Source organism: Sturnira hondurensis, unplaced genomic scaffold (assembly GCF_014824575.4).
Source record: "Sturnira hondurensis isolate 20B ecotype Veracruz unplaced genomic scaffold, ASM1482457v3 Scaffold0004068, whole genome shotgun sequence".
In the NCBI taxonomy this organism is placed as follows: domain Eukaryota; kingdom Metazoa; phylum Chordata; class Mammalia; order Chiroptera; family Phyllostomidae; genus Sturnira; species Sturnira hondurensis.
In genome coordinates, this window is record NW_028076699.1 from 10,188,345 (window position 1) to 10,209,214 (window position 20,870).

At 54.8% G+C, this 20,870-nt stretch overlaps 1 protein-coding gene and 1 long non-coding RNA gene across 9 annotated transcripts; one reads left to right on the forward strand and one right to left on the reverse strand.

Moving 5' to 3' along the window:
- Window positions 1-306: 306 nt before the first annotated feature.
- Window positions 307-16,086, forward strand: TAL1 (TAL bHLH transcription factor 1, erythroid differentiation factor). 8 transcript variants are annotated; one of them, XM_037043337.1, is made up of 5 exons: window positions 307-463; window positions 3,321-3,477; window positions 6,979-7,425; window positions 8,722-8,816; window positions 12,451-16,086. In XM_037043337.1, exons 3-5 carry the CDS (start codon window positions 6,980-6,982, stop codon window positions 12,903-12,905), a joined length of 996 nt encoding a protein of 331 aa, XP_036899232.1. In that variant the 5' UTR covers window positions 307-463; window positions 3,321-3,477; window position 6,979; the 3' UTR covers window positions 12,906-16,086. The 8 variants fall into 8 exon arrangements, with proteins under 8 accessions (XP_036899232.1, XP_036899237.1, XP_036899238.1 ...); XM_037043342.1 differs by having other exon boundaries at window positions 3,367-3,477; XM_037043339.1 differs by lacking the exon at window positions 307-463 and adding an exon at window positions 732-1,677.
- Window positions 16,087-17,000: 914 nt separating this feature from the next.
- On the reverse strand, window positions 17,001-19,409 carry LOC118985055 (uncharacterized). The gene is made up of 4 exons (XR_005066044.1): window positions 19,068-19,409; window positions 18,567-18,626; window positions 17,902-18,362; window positions 17,001-17,801 (listed from the first exon to the last, which is right to left on the reverse strand). It is a non-coding gene; the product is annotated as an uncharacterized LOC118985055 (long non-coding RNA).
- Window positions 19,410-20,870: the final 1,461 nt, after the last annotated feature.

Genomic DNA, 20,870 nt, shown 5'->3' on the forward strand with positions numbered 1-20,870 from the left:
TGACGAAAGGCGTCTGGAAGGCCGAGGGAGGGACGAGGTGGCGGGGAGTCTGCTTTTTCCGAGAGGCCTCGCGACCAGAAATGGGGCCGGACCCATAGGGTCCTAGACAGAGCGTCCGACTTTCCGCGAGGCTCATTCCGGAGCCGGTCCCAGCCCCACGCAGCCAGTCCCCACTCCCTCCGGTGAAATTGCCAAATTAAAATGAATCATTTGGCCCATAATGGCCGAGTCGCTTATCGAGGGCGAGCGGACCCGCCGCGCTGCTTTATCTCCTCGGCGCACACCGCCCGGGCGCGCCGCGGCCCCTGCTAACGAGGCCTGGAACGTGCGCGGGATTAGAGCGAGTCTGCGGAGCAGCCCCGGGCGCTGCGCGCGCGCGGGGGCGGGCGGGCGCGGGGGAGGCCCCCCGCACCGAGGCCCAGGCCTCAGCCTGGCCACACGCGTCCCCCCGTAGCTGCAAAACGTGAGCATTCTGGCCTTTTTCTGTGGGGAAGCCACCTGCGGCCTCCCGGGATTCCCCGTCCATCCCCTCCCTCTTGTTTCTCTGCTCTCCGAAGAGCTCTGCGCTTCTCTTCCCCCGGCTTCTTTCGATGGGGGGCATTTTCCACGGATGCCGTCGCGCTCGCCGCTGCCGCCCCTCCCGTCTCAGAGACTCTCTTCCTTCCTTCCCCTTTTCCTTACGCAATATACAGAAACGCGCGAGGCGGTGGTTGGTTTCCATTCCTTCTTCGTGGTTGTGTGCGTGCGGTGGGACTGTGAGGGCGCGTGTGTCCGCGGCGGGCAGCCTGGGCTTCTCCCGAGTGTGGTGCTGTTGGCGATCGGGTGTGCGTCCGAGTGGAGTGGTGTTTGCGCGGTTTGGGTGTGTGGATTCGGGTTCTCGGTGGCTCTTCTGCGTTTTCATCGTTGCACATAATGACGTTAGTTTGGCTTCTCCACACGGGTCTTGGTCTGTGTGTGGGCTGTGCTGCCTTTGGGATTGTGTCTGGGTGGTTCCGTTGTTGTGTTGGGCGTGTGTGATCTCGACTAGGTGGAGTTGTGTGTCCACGAGCGACTGCGTTGGACTGATTTCGTTGTGTCATAGTGGACAATGAACGGGCCCGACCATGTCGATTTGTGGGTCAGAGTGGGGCTGTTTCCCTGCCATGGGGCTGGACCGTGTGTGGTCCTGTCCCCTGGATTGTGTGACTGTGTGCTTGTGTCCTTTAGAAGCGCATTTGCACACGGCTGGCCAGTAGCAGGGAACGCGTGAGAGAGGTGGAGGCGCTAGGTGAGGGGGCTGCCTGGGAGCGAGGAGGAGGAGGATTTCACATTTTACTCCATCTTACGGTGTATTCCGAAGCCACTGTCGGCGTGGATGGACAGCCGGAGCCTGATCGGTGGCTGCTCTGTCCGGAGGCCAGTCTGTGCCTCCGCGTTTCGGAGGCTAATGCGTGGAAGGCTCTTCCACACTCTGAGCTGAGCAGCGCCCGCCCGGGCCCTCACCTCCCTGCCGGTAGCCGCCGGCCTGGGTCCCCGCCGCGCTCCGGCGTTTGTCCATTCCGGGTCAGTTTCGCGCGCACGACCGCTGGGGTCCGTGGTAGACGCCTGGAAAAGACAATGGGCGCTTTCTCCAAGCCTCGAGCCTCAGGTGGGGGCCCTCGGGATCACCTCCGAGGAACACTTGCCCACCCCTCCCGGGTAAGCGCCATTCCCGCCAGGGTCGGGCACCCGCCGCACCGGCGACCTGGGCCGGTCTCGGAAGGACGAGGTCAGTGCTGCCTCGGGTCCGAAGGAAAGGGTTTTGTTTTCCAGCTGCAGTGGTTGCTAGTGTCATCGCCATTGTCTTATTAACTAAAATAATCGTCCAGAAGTAAATCGGCTTTTTCCTTTTAGCTCCTGTGGAGCTAAACAAAGCCTCGAGGCTTGCTCCCTACTCCCTACCCCCAACAGCAGCTCTCTCGCTCTCTTTTTTTAAAATTTAAGTTTCTGGATTTAGGGTTGGGGGAGAAAGGGACTGGTCACACAGCAAAAAGCGAGTCCCGACGTAAGACCCCGGGAATGATCGGATTCCTCTCCTTCCCGCCCCTCTGCCCTGTGGATTAGAGGAGAAAGAAAATCTCCCGCATTGGATTGAAACCTCAGGGAGTAATTGTTCCTATTTTTCCACCAAAATCGGGGCAAAAAGATGGAGACCTCTGCAATTAATCCAAAATTTCCATGAGTGATCCTATATAGCCTTGAAGATTTAAACAAAACAAATTAAACAAAACCTTCCAAAGGCGGGGGAGGGGGATTAAATCTTGCTACCCCTAACGCTGGAAAGTAATAGTGGGTTCATTTTCACCCTCCTCTTTGCCTTGTTTATCGCTGCGAGAAATTATTAGAATTTTCCCCTTCCTTGATGTTCTGAACACTGACAAATCGAAATCCGTTGTGTAGAGATGGTTGAGGCACTGGTTATCGCCTTCCTTCCTTTCATTTTCTAAAATTGAATTTATTAGGGTGGCATTGGTTAGTAAAGCCCTATAGGCTTCAGGTTTACAACTCAATAAAACATTATCTTCACACTGCGTCCTGCACCCATGCCCAAATTAAACTCCTTTTCTGTCCTCGTTTCCTTTCGCCCTTCTTTTTTTAATTTTTCTTAATCAATGGGAAGAAAAAACAGTCCTGGATGGATCAGATACCACCACCACCACTCCCTCCTCTGGGATCCCTGAGGTTCCGACTCCATTCCTGCGCGAAGGCAGTCTTTGAATTGCGTTCTGGTTTCGCTTTGGGCTGGAGATGGGCAGGTAGGGGGGACGCGGAGAGAATGGAGGGCTCGGAGGTTCGGCTCCACGGACCAGGGCTTGAAGACTGGATTCCCCTTTTCTGACACACGTTCCACAAGAGCCGCCCCCCCCGCCCCCAACACACACACACCGAAACCAGGCTGCGGGCCACCGTGGGCTGCAGCCTCCGGTCCGGCCTGACGGCTGCGTAGCCGGCCTCGTCCACACGCGGGTGCTGAGAGCGCAAACTCGGCCTGGCGGAGACAGACGTCCTGCCTGGAGGGTCAGCAGACGCCCCGGGAGGACTGCGGCGGGGCTGTTGTTGTGGTCGGACTGAGTCGCTATCCCTGATTGGTCAGGTGTAGGGTCTTTCTATGGGCTGGGGGGGGGGGGCTCCGAACACCTGCAGGTGGGGGGCGGAAAGCGGCTCGAGACTCCCCTGGGCTCGCCGGCGAGGACGTGAGGTAATTCCCAGCCACTGACCCCCATTTCTCTCCCTCCCTCCCTCTCGCCTCCCTCTTTCTCTCCACCCCCATCTTTCCTGGAAACTCGGTCTGGGCGCGGCAGACCGCCCAGGACCACGCCGCGGCCTAACTGCCGGTCTCTGGGCCAGACCCGGGGAAGCAAAGACCCGCGTCCGCGACCTGGACCTCGGCTCCGCCGGTGTCCGGCGGCGGAGTGGAGATCCTGTGCAGAGGGGTCGGCCTCTCTAACTATGCCCCAGGTGAGTTGGGGGGGAACGTTATCTGTGCAAACTGTGTCCGGGAAGGCCTTGGGTTCCGGCCTGGGTGGGGGAGGCTCAGGGGAGAGGACAGTGGGTCCTCGGAACCGGGAGGAGGGGAGGATGGACCTGGAGAGCTGGGTGTCCCGCGACTGACATCGCCCTGACCGTGCCCTCCGAGGCTTCCAGCAGGGCCCTTTCCTTTTTCGACTCTCGGTTAAAAACAGACAAACAAACAAAAAAAACCCACAAAAGCTATTTACTTATTTATTTTACATCTAATAAAACCAGGACCTTAGTCCCGCAGGGCGCTCCCATCGGTTCTGTGAACGTTGCCCAAGGCTCCCAACTCGGGGGAGGCTGCGTCGGGGTGGCGCGGGCCGCGGGCGCCAGAGGACCCGGCAGCAGGAAGAAGGCCGCAGCCATCCTGGCTAGAGCAGTCCCGACTCGGGTGGGCCCTGGCCGGGGCTGAAGGCCTAGGGTGGGGCGCCGGAGCCCCCCTGCACTCCCCTAGCAGCATGGGGAAGTGGGTCTGTTCACTGGTGCTGCGGTTCTCGAGCGAGCGTACTCGAGGCTCCCCCAGGGTGTGCGGGTGTGGGTGCACCGTGAGGTCTGGAAGCCGGGTCTGAGGCGGTGGCTCTAGCCCCAGGCGCCCCGGGGACTCTTTTAGTGTAAGAAACTCTCCGTTTAGGAATTGGGAGCTGCCTGACACCCGACGCCTCCCCCTACCCCTTCAAAGCTCCCGGGTCCCCAGACTTGTTCGGGCGCACGGAAACGTTCTGGCGGCTCGCAACAAAAGTGAAAATCCGGTGTCGGGTGCTGGGAGCTGGGTTTTGGCTGCACAAAGACAGATGAATTGTAATGGTCGAATTCGCTAATGCCATTCAGCTTGAAACCTTCTCTCCCTTCCCTCATCTTCCCCAAATAAAAACGATAAACGAAAATCATTCAGGCTTTCCTTTTAGTCATCTTAAACGAAGCCAAGTGATGCGGTTAGGTCCTGAAAACCGACAACCCAAGGTGTTTGTGAGCCCCCCCCCCCCCCCCCCCCCCCCCCCCCCCCCCCCCCCCCCCGTGGCATTCTCTGAGGCAAGGGTCCCTGGCCCGGGTGATGCTGGTTGCAGAACCCGCTTGGTTTTCCTGAGTTCCGGGGAGGGCCAGTCAGGGAGTGGTCCGCCACAGACCCTGGGGACCAATCATAGGTTTCCCACAGGGAGCCTGGGAGATACAGATATTTATAGGTCTCTGGCAGAGCATTTGGGGCCACGGACGACTCATATGGAATATGTACTCCCCTTACTCCTCCAGGATCCGCTCCTATGCTCAGTGGGGGAGCCCTGGAATTAACCAGAGGGTATAGATGTGTCGTAAGGAGAGCCTGAGCTCAGTCCGGTTGCAGTGCACGCCGTTTGTCTCTCGGTTAGAAACTGGGGCTGAAGCACGTGTCACTGGGCGCACCACGCATTGGGACAGTAAGGTAGGGAGCCAGCACCTTGGGGCGCCTGTGTTTCGATGCAGAATAGTATATTCTGGTGCATTTCTCTGCTGCAGAGGAACCAGGAGGGCCTACAGGTATTCCTCGGGCACATTTCTAGTGGCCGCACTATCGTGTCGGTCCCATTCTGTGCATACAGATCTATTGTTTCCGCCATCATCATAAACTCGCTTCCAGGGGAGTGTTGTGGACCCACCGCCTTTGCAGCTCCTTTGCACCAGGCCTCGGTGAATTCTGTTGTTCCTGGGCCGGGCCTCAGGGTTGGCAGACCCAGGGAAGAAGCACAGCCTGAATGGTGATTCTCGGTCCGATTGTGTGTCTCCTGGCAATTGAGCTGAGTTTAAGAAGAGGTTTCAGAAAATCCATCCAGTCTCTCTTCTCGTGTGGGAGGATGGTGCCCAGGCCGCCTTCCGTCTTGAGCACCGCCGTGGCAGAATCGGAGCTCAATGGCTGCCGTGAATGATTAGATGGACTCTGGTTGGGGGTGAATTGGATATTCGTGTATTTATTTTCTGCTCTAAAATACCCCAATTATAGAATTCTGAAAACAGGAGACTTATTTTGAACAGCTTATGAAGCCTGCTGAATTTGGTGTGATTGTTTTTTTAAGTAAAACGACTCACAAGCATCCCCAACCTCTGGGCCTAGAGTCTCAAGTTTTTTTTGTTTTGTTTTTGTTTTAGCTCTAGATGGGGCCTGGCTCCACTGCCATTGAAACAGGGTGATGGGAGAAACTGCTCATGGGGCAGTGGAGCCTCTGTGGTCATCCTGGAGTACGGTTGTGGAGGAGAGCAGTGTCCTTGGCTCCAGGGATGTGTATGGGATTGCATATGTGGAGGATAGTACAGACAGAGTGAGACCAGAGTTCCACAGATCAGTGTGACTTGGGGCAAGGCCCAGTCTTCAAGTCAATAATAATGTTTACTTGCGCTGTTGCACAGTGCTTTTAACTGCACGAGGAGGTATTTCCCAGAGGACGTTGTCAAGGCAGAAAGGCGGGAGGGGAGTGCTGGGAGAGTGCAACGGCCTTTACGACACCCCTTCCTACCGGTGGATGAGAGCCCAGACCCCAGTAGCCTCAGGGGCACCCTTTACATATTCAGGCTCCTTGCTGCCTCAGCCGGCCCTCCCTTCCAGACCCCACCTCACTTCTGAGTGCAGGTGAGCAGAGAGGGTGGAGTGCGCAGGGAAGCAGGGCCAGGATCTTTATCTTCCCTTCCAGATGTCTCATCTACCGTCCCGGTGCGGGCAAAGGGTGGCTGGGGTTTTCAGCGACCGCACAGAATACAGCGTGGATCTGCTTAGTGTAGACAGACACCCCGAAGCGGGTGAATACATGTTGAAAGGGGTGCTGGTTCCTCGGGTGATTCTCTGGCAGCTCCAGCAGAGTGGGCCCCAGGTCCTGTAGCCTCCATTCCTTAAACTCCCTACTTGCAACCCACCGGGTTTCTAGGTGTGTGTATGGCGTGGGCTGGAGGCTGCACCGCTGAGAGGTTCTTAAAGCCCCCCACCTCCTCGGGACGGATTCCCCGCCAAAACCAAAAGAGGGGCGGGAGGAACTCGGTCGGGGATTCGTTCCCTCCTCTTCCCTTGCGGCTTGAGAAGGGGCACTGGGTGGTGGTGGTGATGTTTCTCTCTCGCCTCTTTCTACATTTCCTTCCTCCTTTTCCCTCTTCTGTTTGTCTTCCGATGCTGTATTCCTTTTCTTCCACTCTGTCTGTCGGCCCTTTTCTGTCTGTCCTTTCGGCCCTCCGTCTCTGTGTCTCTCAGGCACCCTCCCCTCTTCTCCCAAACCAGAGTTCACCCACCCACCCCGGCCGCCCCAGCCCGGCTTGGGCCTTAGGCCCAGAGGGCCAGTGTGTGTCGATGTGGCTCTAAGTTTGTCGCCTTTTCTCACGTCTCGGTGCGTGAGTTTCTCTTTCTGCCTTAACCCCCTTACCCCACCCACGTCAGTGGCCTGGGGTTGGTTTTTAGAGCGGGCGTCCGCTTGTTTATCTGTCTGCCGGCAGGATGACGGAGCAGCCGCCCAGCGAGGCGGCACGCAGTGACCCCCCGCTAGAGGGACGGGAGGCGGCCGAGGCCCGCATGGCCCCCCCGCACCTGGTCCTGCTGAACGGCGTCGCCAAGGAGACGAGCCGCGCTACCCCAGCCGAGCCCCCGGTGATCGAGCTGGGAGCGCGCGGTGGCCCGGGGGGCGGCCCCGCGGGTGGGGGCGTCGCCGTGCGAGACTTAAAGGGCCGCGACGCCGCCGCGGCCGAAGCGCGCCATCGGGTGCCAACCACCGAGCTGTGCAGACCTCCCGGGCCCACCCCGGCGCCCGCGCCCGCTCCGGCGCCCGCGGAGCTGACCGGGGACGGCCGGATGGTGCAGTTGAGTCCGCCCGCGCTGGCGGCCCCGGCCGGCCCGGGCCGCACGCTCCTCTACAGCCTGAGCCAGCCGCTGGCGACCCTCGGCAGGTAAGCGCCCGGAGGGAGGGCGCTGTGGGCGGGCGGGCGGTCACCCGCGTCTGCTTTTACTGGGCTGCCTGACTGGAGCTCAAGAAGAGAGGGGGTGTTTTAAGCTCATGGGCGTCAAAGCCTAGAAGCTGGGGTCCCCGTGTGCAAGTGAGAACGGAGCTCGCTGTGAGCGTGTGTGGGAGCGTGTGAGTGAGCGGGCGCGGGCAGACAGGGGATGCCTTGTGACTGCAGCGCGCCCCGGGGTGGGGAGGCCGAGAAGGGGGAGTGCAGGCCTGTGGCCGTGGGTGCGTAGAAGCAGGGTGTGTCGTGTGGTTTCGGGGTAAGGGGCGCCAGGAGGGAGTCTGGTGAATGTGAGTACCAGGCAAGAGTGTGTCTGAATGTGCTCCACTGTGAGTCCTTCTGGAAGCAGCCGCCCTGTGGGGACAGGTAAGAGATAAGGGTCTGAGGGTGGTTGGAAATGGGACCCCTCCTCTGCACCCAAAATCTCTGCTCCAGGGCCTGCCTTGGGAGTGGAACCCTTCCTCTTCTGTCCAGACCCTTTGTCCCAGCTGTGGTCTCTGGCCCCAAGCTTTTCCACCCCTTGGTGTGAGGGTGTCCACTTCCCTGCCAAGGCCACTGAGCTGGTGAAGAGATGGTGGCAGGGCTGGGGTGGGGACAGGCAGATGAGGCAGGGATGCACAGTGTGCGTCATTCAGTGGGTGTGCAGGGGACTCCAGGAAAAAGCGATGGAGAGCCCCGAATGTGTGACGGAGGGGGAATGGCAGCGGTGCGGAGTTAGGGTCTCTTGTCTGTTGTCTGTCTGTCCACAGGCCCCATGGGACCATGGTGAAAGTGGGGTGTGGGGGGAGGAGACAGTGTGCCCTTTTGTGGTGCTGGAGTTGCACAGCACCGAGTGAGGAGGTCACATCTGCCCGTGAGAGCACCTGTTTGAGAGTGGAGGTTGTAGATTATGCGATTGTGCTGGGGGAAGGGAGTACATCTATTTGTGGGGCGTGTGTTCATTTTTTGTGTTTGTTCCATATGTTCACTTCTGATTGTGTGTGTGTGTGTAGGGGTGTGTGGGTATGTGACTCTACCACCCCTTGCTGGTTTCACCACGGAGAGGGTGGGAGCATTCTGTGTATGCTTGTGTGTGTGTTTCATGCTCCTATCCCCAATTCAGGTGTGAAGGGACCAGGGCTGCCCCTGTTTTTCCAGGGGTGGGAGGTTCAAGGACATGCAGAGGGATTGCTAAGGAGCCTCTGCCTCACCTCCACGCTACGTGTGATCTTGTGATTTGCCTGCTCCTTCCCACAGTGGGTTCTTTGGGGAACCAGATGCCTTCTCTATGTTTGCCACCAATAACCGAGTGAAGAGGAGACCCTCCCCTTATGAGATGGAGATTACCGATGGTGAGTCTGTCTGTCCCCACCTTTGTTATTTGCCTCTCATGCTGGTTAGATCCCTTGAAGGAGGGGTCATGGGGACTACTCCTAGGTGTCTCGCGTGGATGGGTAGGCTACCTTGGAACCCCCCAATGCTGGAAGTTTGCAACTGAGTGGGGACTAGGGAAGAAGGGACATGGGGGTGAAGATACGCTGTGGCCTTTAGCCCAAACCTCTTAGGGTCCATTGCAGTCTCCACTGTAGCTCTGTTCCTATGCCCAGCAAAGATCCTGGGGGAGGACAGAAACACAGGTTGCCCCTACACTAAGTGCTAACCCTCAAGGATTCCCTCTGCACTTCTTTTTAAGACCTCTTTGGAGTCTGGAGTCTTCTCCTTGCCTGGAATTGCACATTCACAGTGCAATTCTTTCTAAGTCCCGACATTGCGGGGCCTTCTTGTCCCTTGTTCCACACTCAGGGCAGAGACCTGAAGTTCCCTTCTTGATATCATAGATTCTACACCGCCCCTTTGCTTCCCCAGAAGGGCCCCCAGCCCTGCTATTATGTACTGTCTGAGTCGTCTTTGGCCCTGAACTTGAGGGAAGAGGTTGAATGAGTGGATAATTTGAAGACCCCTTCCCTCTTCCCAAGGATGACCTGATGTAGGAGATGGGGCCCAACCCCAGGAGGCCAGGAGAGCAAGCTCTTCAGAGCTGAGGGATATGGAGGGAATCCCTGGAGCTCCCAGTGCTGGGCTTGGACTCCTGAAGGAAAGACACTTGAGGCCTTGGAGCCAGGGATGTGCGTGGAGTTGGAGCTTCTGGAGAAAAGGGACAGAGTCTAGACAAGGAACAGACCTCAAAAGATCCAGCCAGTTTGGGGCAACATGGGCGTAAGTGAAGAGGGAAGGGTGATGGGGTGTCAGTGATGCTGGGTTAGAGAGGGGAGGTGAGTGTACCAAACAGAAAGTAGGCAAGACCAGCCCTGAAGTTCCCCAAGCAAGAGGTATTTTCTATGAAGAGCAGAAGCAACAGAAATAGGCACAGAAGAGAGGAAGGAGATGGGAAGGGTGTAACGGTTTGCAGGGAGTGCAGGAGGGTTAGGGAAGCTATTACTCATGATGTTACCAATATTTACTGAGCATCTGTTCAGTGGCCAGCCAGAGAAAAACAGAGGTCGTACAGGATGGATAGACTCAGGCAGGAGGGTGAGGAGAGGTGGGTAGTTCTCTGGGAAGGAGCTACAGAAGAACAGACAGAAATGATGGTGAAGGGGAGGGCGTGTGGGTGCAGGATAAGCCCACTGACTTCGAATCAGAAATTTAACCATAAAGAGTGCATAATACTGGGACTAATGCAAGGTCTAAAGTCAGGACTCCACGTGGTTCCTGTTGCTGAACTTCTCTGGGCCTCGGTTTGCTCATCTGTAAAGTGAAGGGTATAACAGCTTCCTCACGTTATTGAAAGTGTACAGTGGGGTCAAGTGTTTTTAGCGCCTGGCCCAGGGTAGGTGCTCCTTTTGGAGCCTGTCTAGCTCTACCTGTGACAGCAGTCACAAAGCTCCCCTCTCCTCCCGACATAGGAGCTCCCTCAAGATCAGCTACCATGAGTCATGGAGCAGGGGCTGGTTCTCCCTAGTCACAACTGAGGGACTCCCCATTGTCTGGCCTGGAGGCAGAGAACAAGTTATCTGAGGCACCTGGGGTAGGGCTGCTCAGCAGGTGTGCTATGTTTTTCCTAGCCTGGGTCTGGCCTTTGGCAAATGGTCAGCTGGGCTGGGGCCTGTTGGGGTTTGGAAGGACAGCTTCAGAGGCACCGTGGCAGGAGCCAAGTGCTCTTTCCCTGGAAAACATGTGTGTGAGCACACGTGCACACATGTAGGAGAGATGATCAAGTAGGAAGTGCTGGCGTGGAGGAGCTGGGTCACAGACTGACCTTGAAGGCAAGGTCTTCTCTGTCCAGGCTCCCTTAGCTGTGAAATGAGCAGTGGGTTTCAGAGGCTGTCTTGGTTTTCCCTTTCTTCTTCTCCCCTCCCCAAGTTTCCACATATTGAGGTCTGGTTCCAGGGGTCATAGGAAGAAGGCAAACAAATATGCCAATACTGGCAATTCCTTCCATATGCAGAGCTTCCTGAAGACTACTGGGAGCCCAGCTCTGTGATGGGGAGAGAAGCGGCCACCCCAGGCCAGAGCTCGGAAGCACTAGCAGGGCTCACCTCTGTCTTCCCTGGCTTTGGGAATCCAGGTCAGGCTTGGATGCAACACAGTGCTTTGTACATCATAGGTGCTAGATACACTCACACTGGATACATGCCACTGCTCTGCAAGTCTTAGCACATGAACGCCAGTGGATATTGATTCAGTCTGTAATCAGTGTATTGTAGACACAGGTAGACTGAGGCAGCCCTCAAATGCTTGCCTACAGCCTCAGGCCGACCCTGTGCATGGCTATCTTTCCACTCCTCTCCTGGGGGAGAGGGCCCACAGTGTAAGTCCTTTTCCCTTTGGTCTCTGCTTTCTCCTCCAGTCCCCTACCTGCCAGCATGATCAGTCGGCAGACATTTACTAAATCCTTATGCTGTGCTTTTCATCACCCTTCGAATAAAATCCTCGCACCTTACTCCAAGGCCCTGTGGGATTGGACTGAGCCTTCTCTGATCTCACCCACACTGATCCAGCCAGGCTGGTTTCAGTTCTTTTTCAGGGCCTTTGCACATGCCATTCCATCTTTCCGTGCGTGGCTGGCTGGCTCTTCTTCAGCTTAAGTTCTTACCTTATAGATGTTACCTCCTCCAACAGGCCATCCTCAACCAACTCAGCTAAACCTAGTAGTTCTCTTCCATCTTTTATTTGTGTTCAGCCTCCTGTCTGTTTGTTATCTGTTTGCTACTTATTCATCATCTGTCATTCCCGTTAGAATGTAAGGTCCAGGAGGGCAGCCACTCTGCTGTTTTGTTCACCATTATTCCTTAGTGCCTGGTTCTTAGGAAATAATTGATGCACAGATAATAATGGCTAACATTGATTGTACAAATATTTAATCTGAGACGGGCATTGTCCTAAAATCTTTGCCCGTGTTAGTTGTTAGATCCATGTGATAACCCTACATTTGAGTGACTAGTATTATCTCCATTTTACAGCTGATGAAGCTAAGGCAGAGAGGGTTTAAGTAAGTTGCTCGAAGTCACTATCTAGTGAGTAGTAGTCAGGAATTGAATCCAGAAAAATCTGGCTCCAGAGTTTGGCTTCATAACTAGTGTAATATGGCCTCTTGGTACCAGTGAGTTAGTGAGCAAATGAATGAATAAAAAGCAGCCCTGTCCTCAAATGTCTCACTGCCGAGAGAGAGAGAGAGAGAGAGAGAGAGAGAGAGAGAAGCACAGGAGCATACAGCAACGATCAAGGGTAATGGAGATTCAGCGATGTTAGGGTTGTGGCAGTTGGTTAGATCTCTTTGGAGGGAGTGAGAGGAGTCCTCAGAGAAGAGGAAACAGATGTACTGGGTTTTGAAGGATGAGTAAGAGTTTTCTAAGTAATTGAAAAGAAGGTATTCTGGGTTTCCCAAGTTTCCCAAAGGATGTTTTTTTTATCCCCTTCCCTTCAGCAGAAGATGTTTGGGAGATTCCCAATCCATTCTCCTAACCCTGCCCTTGTGCCCTCCAGGTCCCCATACCAAAGTCGTAAGGCGCATCTTCACCAACAGCCGGGAGCGATGGCGACAGCAGAATGTGAATGGGGCGTTTGCTGAGCTCCGCAAGCTCATTCCCACGCACCCCCCAGACAAGAAGCTCAGCAAGAATGAGATCCTCCGTCTGGCCATGAAGTACATCAACTTCCTGGCCAAGCTGCTCAATGACCAGGAGGAGGAGGGCACCCAGCGGGCCAAGCCTGGCAAGGACCCTGTGGTGGGGGCTGGTGGAGGGAGTGCGGGAGGAGTGGGTGGTGCACCTCCAGACGACCTCCTGCAGGATGTGCTGTCCCCCAACTCCAGCTGTGGCAGCTCCCTGGATGGGGCAGCCAGCCCGGACAGCTACACAGAAGAGCCTGCACCCAAGCACACAGCCCGCAGCCTCCATCCTGCCATGCTGCCCGCCACTGATGGAGCTGGCCCTCGGTGATGGGTCTGGGGCCATCCTGGGCCAGCCAGAAAGGTGCCCTCAGGCTGCTGGGACTGTGGGCTTCTGGGCAGGTGGGTGAAGATTAGGCAGCTCTGAAGTAGGGCAATGGACTTGATGAGTTTTCCTTGATGCCTGAACTTTGGAAAGTCCACACTGCCTCTGGGGCTGGCTTTTTCATTTCCCACCTCAGTAGGAGAACAGAAAAGTGGAGCAAAGTGGTAGGTACTTTTTATGAAGACGGCACAGTCTTCTCCCTTCCCCAAATCTTCTCAAGTAAGAGGCTTGAGCAGCACTGCTTTTGGCCTGGAGCTTGGAAGCCCTGTCTTTCCTGAGACCTGGGGTTGTCAGCTCTCGCCTGAGGTATTCAGCAGCCTCTGCCTTGCCTTTAGCCCCTCCCAAGCTGGCTGGGTGGCTTTTGTGGCCACACTGTCCAAGTATATAGGTACCCAGTAGCTGCCCATTTCTCCAGCCCCATCTTCACCCAGGCCCGTGTTGGTCCACTCAGCTTGCCAACTGCTGTAGAGTCACAGCCTTGAGGTGCCTTCTTCGGGGCCTGACTAAAGAAGACCGCCAGTGGGCCACCTGCTCCCAACTACTTGGGCCAGAGGGTCAGAAAACCAAGTAGCCCTTACTTCTTGCCCTGAGGATTGAAGCTTTACTTTCTCCCCACTGAGACCTGCCTTCCCAATCCTTGTGGCTGTGGGGACCAAGTCTGCAGCTGTAGGCCTGCCCTTTGGGCTTTGTGTGATGGCAGAGAAAGGAAAAGTGATCAGATGAAATTGAGCAAATGCTATTTGGGGCACGTGGGCTTCAAAGGCCAGTTGTGTCTCGAGAGCTACCTGCCTCTGTTCTCAGCTACACATCCCTGTTCCTGCGGCGAGCAAATGCCAGTGTGCTGGTGGGCATGTGCTGGGGCCAACAGTAGGTGGGGGCCCTGTCTGTGCATTCCCCAAGATGCTCAGAGGGACCTCCTTGCTGCAAGATGTCTGTTAGCTAATGGTCCCAATTGGCGTTCTGAAGTGAAATGAGCACAAACTGTCCTAGGATGCACCCTGGCATTTGGTTCCCCCCCCACCGCCCCCGGCACTTGGGACTTTTTCTGACTTTGGTGATTGGTGGGATCTTTAGGTCTTGATATTACCCAGGATCCAGTCTCACCTCTAGGACACGGGGAAGCCAGTCCAAAACCAGGCCTTAGCTGGGACTCAAACATGCACACATTCACTTAGCAGAATCTTAAACACCCTCGACTGTGTTGCTTTCGGTCATCACGGGTGTATGCAGGAGGCTGGCTTAATGCAATAGGAGTGCCCCCTCCAAAAGTTGTACATGACATTTTTGTAAGTCAAATCTTTATCCTTCATCTTTTAAAGAATACTACTGCGAGTCTTTTTGTAAGTGAAGAATCCTTTTGTAGAGTGGACCACTGCCCCCTCCTTGACCTTCTGTGTCAATCCAAGTGATGGGACATGGTTTTCTTAAGGTGAGGCCTGCCTGTGACTTGCATCTCAAGCCCATGGAACAAACTGCAAACAAGTCCTACATACCCGTCATTGTACCCTCAAGCCACCCCAGCCACCCTCATCCAGGCTCTGCCTTTGAGGTCAGAGGGGAATGATCCTACGGCCCTGCCCTACCCGCAGTGGTGTGGAGGAACCAGCACTGCAGCTGTTGGGAAAGGTCCCACATGTTTTGGGTTTCAGCTCAGGGCTGGCCCTCACTGTGAGGGGGCCTTGAGTGCAGCCTTGTATAGCCACATGATCCCCGCCCCTGACTCCTTCTCCTTCTAAGTTGTGAGGTCCAGTGCGTGGGGGTGGGAGCACCACAGTTAACCCTGTAGCACTCTCACTGTCTATCCCACGTCAGCCCCCCACCCCAAATCATGTTAGTGGATATTAGGAATGGTTCCTTTCTGGTACTTGGAAGCTTCTGTGAAGAATCCTGTCTGCCTGAAGACAGAATGCCTGTCCTAAGGCTGTGCGTGCGCTTCCCGGTGGGTTTCTTTGACTTGGGGCCGCAGTGTGGATGGGTGCATGGGTTTTAGGAGACGGATTATACATTCTACCGGGGGCTCAGCTCCTGCCTCCCTCTTTTCTCAGACTCCCAGGGTGGCCTGGACAAGTGGTCTCTTTCAGTACCAATTTCTCATCCGTACCCTGGCTTGCCTGTCTCCTAGGACTCTGGTAGGGGCTGACTGGAACCATGAAAGTAGAATTCTGAGACCATAAAGAACCCCGTTGCCCACAGAGCAGTCTTGCAGTGGGGGGTTCCCACCCTGAGTCCAGGAACTAGGCAGTGGGCAAGTCTACTCAGCCACTCAGCTTTGGGTAACTTTGGGTAAACCTTTTTTGCCTGAATTACTGTATTGTGACTGTTCTACTTTCTTCATGATTGACTTCATTTCTGTCTCATTCCCAGGCAAGGTACAGGAGCGAGAATGGATAAGAGATACGGGAACACGGGCAGAATACGCACAATGTAATGCAACTGCCTAAAATGGGCCTGGGTAGGGAGGCACAAAGCTTCAAGTCTTTGTAAGAACTAGAGAAGATCCATATTTTATTTTCCTTTCCCACCCGCACCCCCCATACCCTTCTGTTTCCTCTGCCTTCTCCTCACCCATGAAAAAGGGCAACATTCTAAGAATAATATCTGTACTAAAGGGAAAACATGGAAAGGTAAAAAAAAATCATGAGAACAAAAATGACTGGAGGGACTCCCATCTTTTAAGAAAAATTTATATTCTTTTATTTGTAGTGGCAAACGACAAAATGGTACAACCTTTATCCTTTTTCCAAAAACAAAACCAAGGGCACAGAATCTGTAGTCAGTCAGCAACTATCTCAGCCTTTGGGGGTGGTCTGGTCGTACTTGTGATGTCAATGGTACGTGGCCCCTGCCGAAGGCTTGCCCCTGCCCATGTACATAGCGCAGCGCTCCTGTGGGCGGGCCCAGCACTTTCCGTCAATGTTGTACTGTACGTGATGAACTGATGAATCATGTTGGTCTTTGCATTTTTCTGCAGAAGAGGAGTAACCGCTCCAGGTACCTGACCTTTGTACAGCCCAGAGGCCAACACTGTGGGCGTGTGACTCTTTAGTGACAAAACCCCTATGGTGATGATGTGTGTGTATATATAAGGATATATTGGGAAGATTTCTAAATAAAAGTTTTACAAAGGGGGCTGGACTTTGTGCTTGCGTGTTGCACCCATATGCCTGAGCATTGGGACATTAAAAGGAAAGGCGTGGCAAGAACCTGCCTCCCCTGAGATGGGGGCCTTCAGGACTCAGCTGTCCTCTGAGAGGGAATCCCACCCCTCCCTGAGGCTTCCCCAGTAGGATTTCCATTCCTCTTTCTCTTCCAGGCCTTACCCAGGGGCCTCTTCTCAGCACCTGTGCACCAACACTTTCCAGTCAGGGCTGCCCCACAGGTATGGTTCAGCTCCTGTGGTTGGTCAGGTGTAAGTAAGTTTTTAGAGCAAGAGGATGGGAAGGAGAAAGAGAGGGAGAGAAACGTCGATGGGAGAGAGAAACGTGGATGGTTGCCTCGCATAGGCATCCCAGCCTGGGACCAATCCTGCAGCCTAGGATGTGCCCTGCCCAGGAATCGAAACTTTGACCTTCACTTTGAAGGATGACGCTTAATCAACTGAGGCGTGCGGTCAGGGTAGCAGGTGCTTTGTCAGAGGATCAAAACATATTAAATCCTCACCAGAGGAGGTTCCCAGGTTCCCTGGGGGCTCACAGTGGAGGCGGCAGCTCTTATTTCTGGCTCCTGATGGTTGTGGGGTGTAGGTCTCACATAGGGCTCAGGAATGGAGGCTGCGGCGTTGGGGTTAGCGAATAGAGACTTAGGAATGGGAATACCATTCAGGAGTGGGGCTCTGGGTTCTGAGGAGGCCTCTGCATGGGGATGCTGGATCTTGGATCTTCAGGGTCCTCAGTAGGTCGGGCAGGCATTTCCAATGGAGTACCGGTCCTTTCTTGACTTCATTTAACAAATATTTATTGAGCACTTCCAATGAGCTGGGTATTGTTCTAGGCACTGGGGATCCAGCTGTGATTGTTGGACAGGGACCCAACAATCCCTGTCCTTCCTTGGGTTGCTTAAATTCTAGTAGGGAGACTATGAACACAGACACATGTAACCATCATAAATGTGTTGATCATATGGTAAGTTGGAAGGCGATTAGTATTAAGGAAAAAAGATGTGCCACAAAGGGAAGTCCAGGTGCTCACAGCTAATGCTGGCTCCTCTTGGGTGACTTACCTCATCTTGCCAGGTTTGGATCGTGACTGTCCTGTCCTGGGTGTTTCCAACTGTAGCTATGAGGGTAAAAGCATGAGAGTGCTTGGGATCATGCTCTGGCCTGTAGGAAAGCTCTTTCGCTTTTGGAAGACTGTGTGTCTCTCCCTAGCCCAGCGTTAGGAGGTCTCTGTGCAGGTGGGATGATGAGTCTCAGCTCTGGGACAGGGAGATCAGTGGGGTCTTAGTGGTGACAGTGGTGGGTGGGTCCTGGACCCAGAACCTGACCTGACCTGTGCTTACAAGCCTGAGGAGCATCATGGTGAAAGGATGAGGGACAGAGACAGAGAGAGGAGGCCAAGGCAGCAGTCGGAGAGGCTGGAGAACACTGGGAGAGTGTGGCCTTACAGACTCTAAAGCAAATGTGGGGTTAGCCAAACCCAGTGCCTCTGAGAGGTCCCCCCCACCCCCCGCAAAAAGGCCTGACTTGTGGGCTGGGTTTGGCGATGTGGAGGTCACCAATGACTCTGGTGAGAGCAGTGTCAGCGAGGCATGGAGGCATCAGCCGCACTTGTCATGGATGGAGAATGGAAAGGAGGAGCATCTCTTTCAGAAGGCCCTTTCCCAGGAGCGGGCGAGGCTATCCATCTGCAAAGAGGTCAGGAAGAGCCCATCAGCTCTGTGGCACCCAGGCAGAGATTCTAAGGCTATCAAATAGCCTGGGGATCACCTGGGCTAGTGTCCTTACCTGCAGACGAGAAGATGGAGGCCCAGAGAGGAAAGGAGTCTCCCCAGGGCCACATGTCCCATAAATAATGGCTGTAGTGGCAGCCAGGGCAGACCAGGCTTTCTGCTTCCCAGGACAACCTGTGCCCCCCACAGGGAAGGGGCCACACCCTGGAGCCTTGCCCGAATGGCCTGCTGATCTTTCCAGCCTCACTCTCACCACTTGCCCTTCATTCTCTGTGCTCCTATTGCACTACTCTTTCTGGTCCAGGCTGCATTTGTTTCTTTTTGTAACTATCCAGTTCTTGCACTTTTTTGTTTTTACCCATGCTCTGATCCCACACTCCCTGCTGGTTAACTTGTCCTCAGCATCCAGGAGACTTTATGGGGTGAGCCACCTCTTTTTGTCCCCACAGGCTTTCCTTTGTTCTGTGCTGCCTACTGCTTGTCTACTTGTCTGCTTCCTGATTCAAACACGAGCTCCTGGAGGAAAAAACCATGGCTGATTTGTCTCACCCTCTGTCAGATGTGCCTCAGGTCACGTTCAACATTTGTTGAATGAAAAGTTTCCTCCGTATAGAATGTTCTAGCTCGGTTTCGAGGGTGGTATGAAATGAGAGAGTGGAGGGGAGATGGATGGGTGGGAGACAGGGTCATTTCTATAAAATGCCTGCTCTAGGTGCCCACCTAATACCATTGTCCTGGGCGGGTAAGGAGCCAGTAACAGCTCTGGTTGTCATACTGGACCTGGATGGAGTAAGGTGGGGGTGATGAAGATGAAGAGGCTGTGTATCGGGTCTGTTCATAGCAGCCTTGCCTCCTTGTGCTGCCCACTGTCTCCTTCCTATTTATAAAATAATGAACTGTTCCCCAGCATCCAGCACACCTGTTCTGCCCCTGTGGCCCGTGTGAGCCAGGCAAGCACCTCTGACCAGCCTTCGGGGGACAGACCATGGTGCTGGACACAGTGTCCAGCAGCAGAGGCTCGGTCATCACGAGTCATAAGAAAAGAGTAAGTCGAGATCACATAGGGCCCCCCTCCATTGTCCAAAGGAGGAAATGAGGCCTAATGAGGGAATAGGGCTTCACCAAAGGACCCAGGATTTGAATTCTGGTCTGAGTCCAAAGACAGTGCTCATTGCCCCTCAGGAGAAGAAGAAACAGCCAATGGGGAGTTGGCACTCTTACAGCAGATAGGCCTGCACTCTGCAGTGGGGGAGATGGCAGCTCAGCTTGTTCAGCCATCTGCTCAGGGCCACGGGCAATCCTCTGGGCTCTGGAGAGCTTGCCCACAGCAAGAGGTTCAGCTCAAAGACAGACTCCGGGGCAGTGAGGACAGCCAGGTGGTGTCAGCTCTGGGAGGGAAAGGCTGGAGCACAGTGGGATTGAGCAGGGAGGCAGCTGGGCCACAGAAAGACCCAAGCCTTTGAGGTCAGGCTCACCTGGGTTTAAGGTACAGTGGCACGCTTACTGTATCTGCTGTGTGACTTTGGGTAAGGCATTGAATCTCTCTGAGCCCCAGTTTCCTTGTCTGTTAAATGAAGATAGTAATACTCATCTTACAAGGCTGTCTGTCATGTGATTTCAAAATAATATATGTTAAGTTGTTGTGTTTCGGAGAAAGCAGCTTTATTAACCCCCCTGGCTGGTACGGGATTGAGGAAAGCAGGCTGTACTTGGGAATGGCAGAACAAAGAAAAAGCGTAAAAGGAGAAGTGGGAACATTAACCCCTTCAAGCAGGAATTCCTCTGGACTTGCCCCATGCTGGGCAAAGCTGGGCAGCCAGCAAGGGACCTTTCCTTGTCCCTATCCCTGGAGGTCTCACAAGCTGCATAGAAGGGGGGTGTAGGGATGGATGCAGAGCATTACAACCCTGGAGGCAAGTGCTGTGAGAGACACACACACACACACACACACACACGCAGTGGAGATTGGCTCGGCCAATGGAGGCCCAGAGTAAATGTTTCTTGAATTGAAGGAGTTTGGGGAGGATGCTGGGGAAGGCTTCCTGGAGGAGGTGCTATTTCCTTTCTTCCAGGAGCCTTTGCAGTGAGGCCCAGACTGATATGAGCCCCAGCATCTTCTTTCCGTGGCAGATTCAAGCTGCTCCAAGGACTCTGTTCTTTCCTCCTGGGTGCCCCACTCCTGTCCTAGCTACTTAGGGTCAAGCAGGACCTGGCTGCCAGAGCCACCCAATGCCCACTGTGTCATTCTCTTTGGCTCCTCCCTGCTCTCCCCCTCATTTGGTCTGAGCCCTGCCTCCCTCCCCAGCTCCTGGCCTTCTCTGTCCACACAATAACAGGATGTGATCCGTTCAGAGAGAGGAAGTGGGGAGGACGGGCAGTGCTGATAGTGCATTTCTGACTCTCCACGCCTCTCCTCCCCTTTGGACCAGCCCCTGGGTCTGCTCCCTCCCCCAAGCCATGCCCAGACCTCTCTCCGGGTTTGGGAGGGATCACTTTAGGATCCTCAGGCTGCCCTCAGGGCTATGTAAGCCCAGGGAAAGAAACACCCTAGTCCTAAGCAGGACCTGCTCTCCTGGCTCCGGCTCTGCTGCCTGGAGACAACTGTCTGAGACATGGAGACTCAGAGGAGCTTGCCTGACAAGCTCTGGGCTCTAAAGTATTTTCTTGAGCTGCTGGAGCCTGAAGATGGCAAGTGGCTCCCTCGGCCTTCACATGAGCAGGGCTCCATCTACCCACCTCTTTCCACAAGTCCAAGTAGGCCTGCCCCAAGGCAGCAGGGAGACGATCAACCAAGAGGTCTGTGCCAAGCATGGGCTGTGCTCTGCCTTGCACAGGGTGAGAGATGGGCTGCACAGATGGGAAAACTGAGACTCCGAGAAGCAAAGGGACTTGTCTGAACTCAGCGTGAACTAAGAGCTGAGCTGGAGCTAGAACTTAGGCCTCCTGATTCCCAAACTGGCATTCTTCAGACAGCGCTGTCCAATAGGACTTTCTGTGGTGAAGGCCCTGGGCGATATTTGCTCC

Excerpts from the sequence above, each read along its gene's own strand:
- TAL1 (XM_037043337.1), top strand. The coding sequence starts at position 6,980 with ATGACGGAGCAGCCGCCCAGCGAGGCGGCACGCAGTGACCCCCCGCTA. Across the intron at positions 7,426-8,721 it reads CCGCTGGCGACCCTCGGCAG|TGGGTTCTTTGGGGAACCAG; the intron begins GTAAGCGCCCGG and ends TCCTTCCCACAG. Across the intron at positions 8,817-12,450 it reads TGAGATGGAGATTACCGATG|GTCCCCATACCAAAGTCGTA; the intron begins GTGAGTCTGTCT and ends TGTGCCCTCCAG.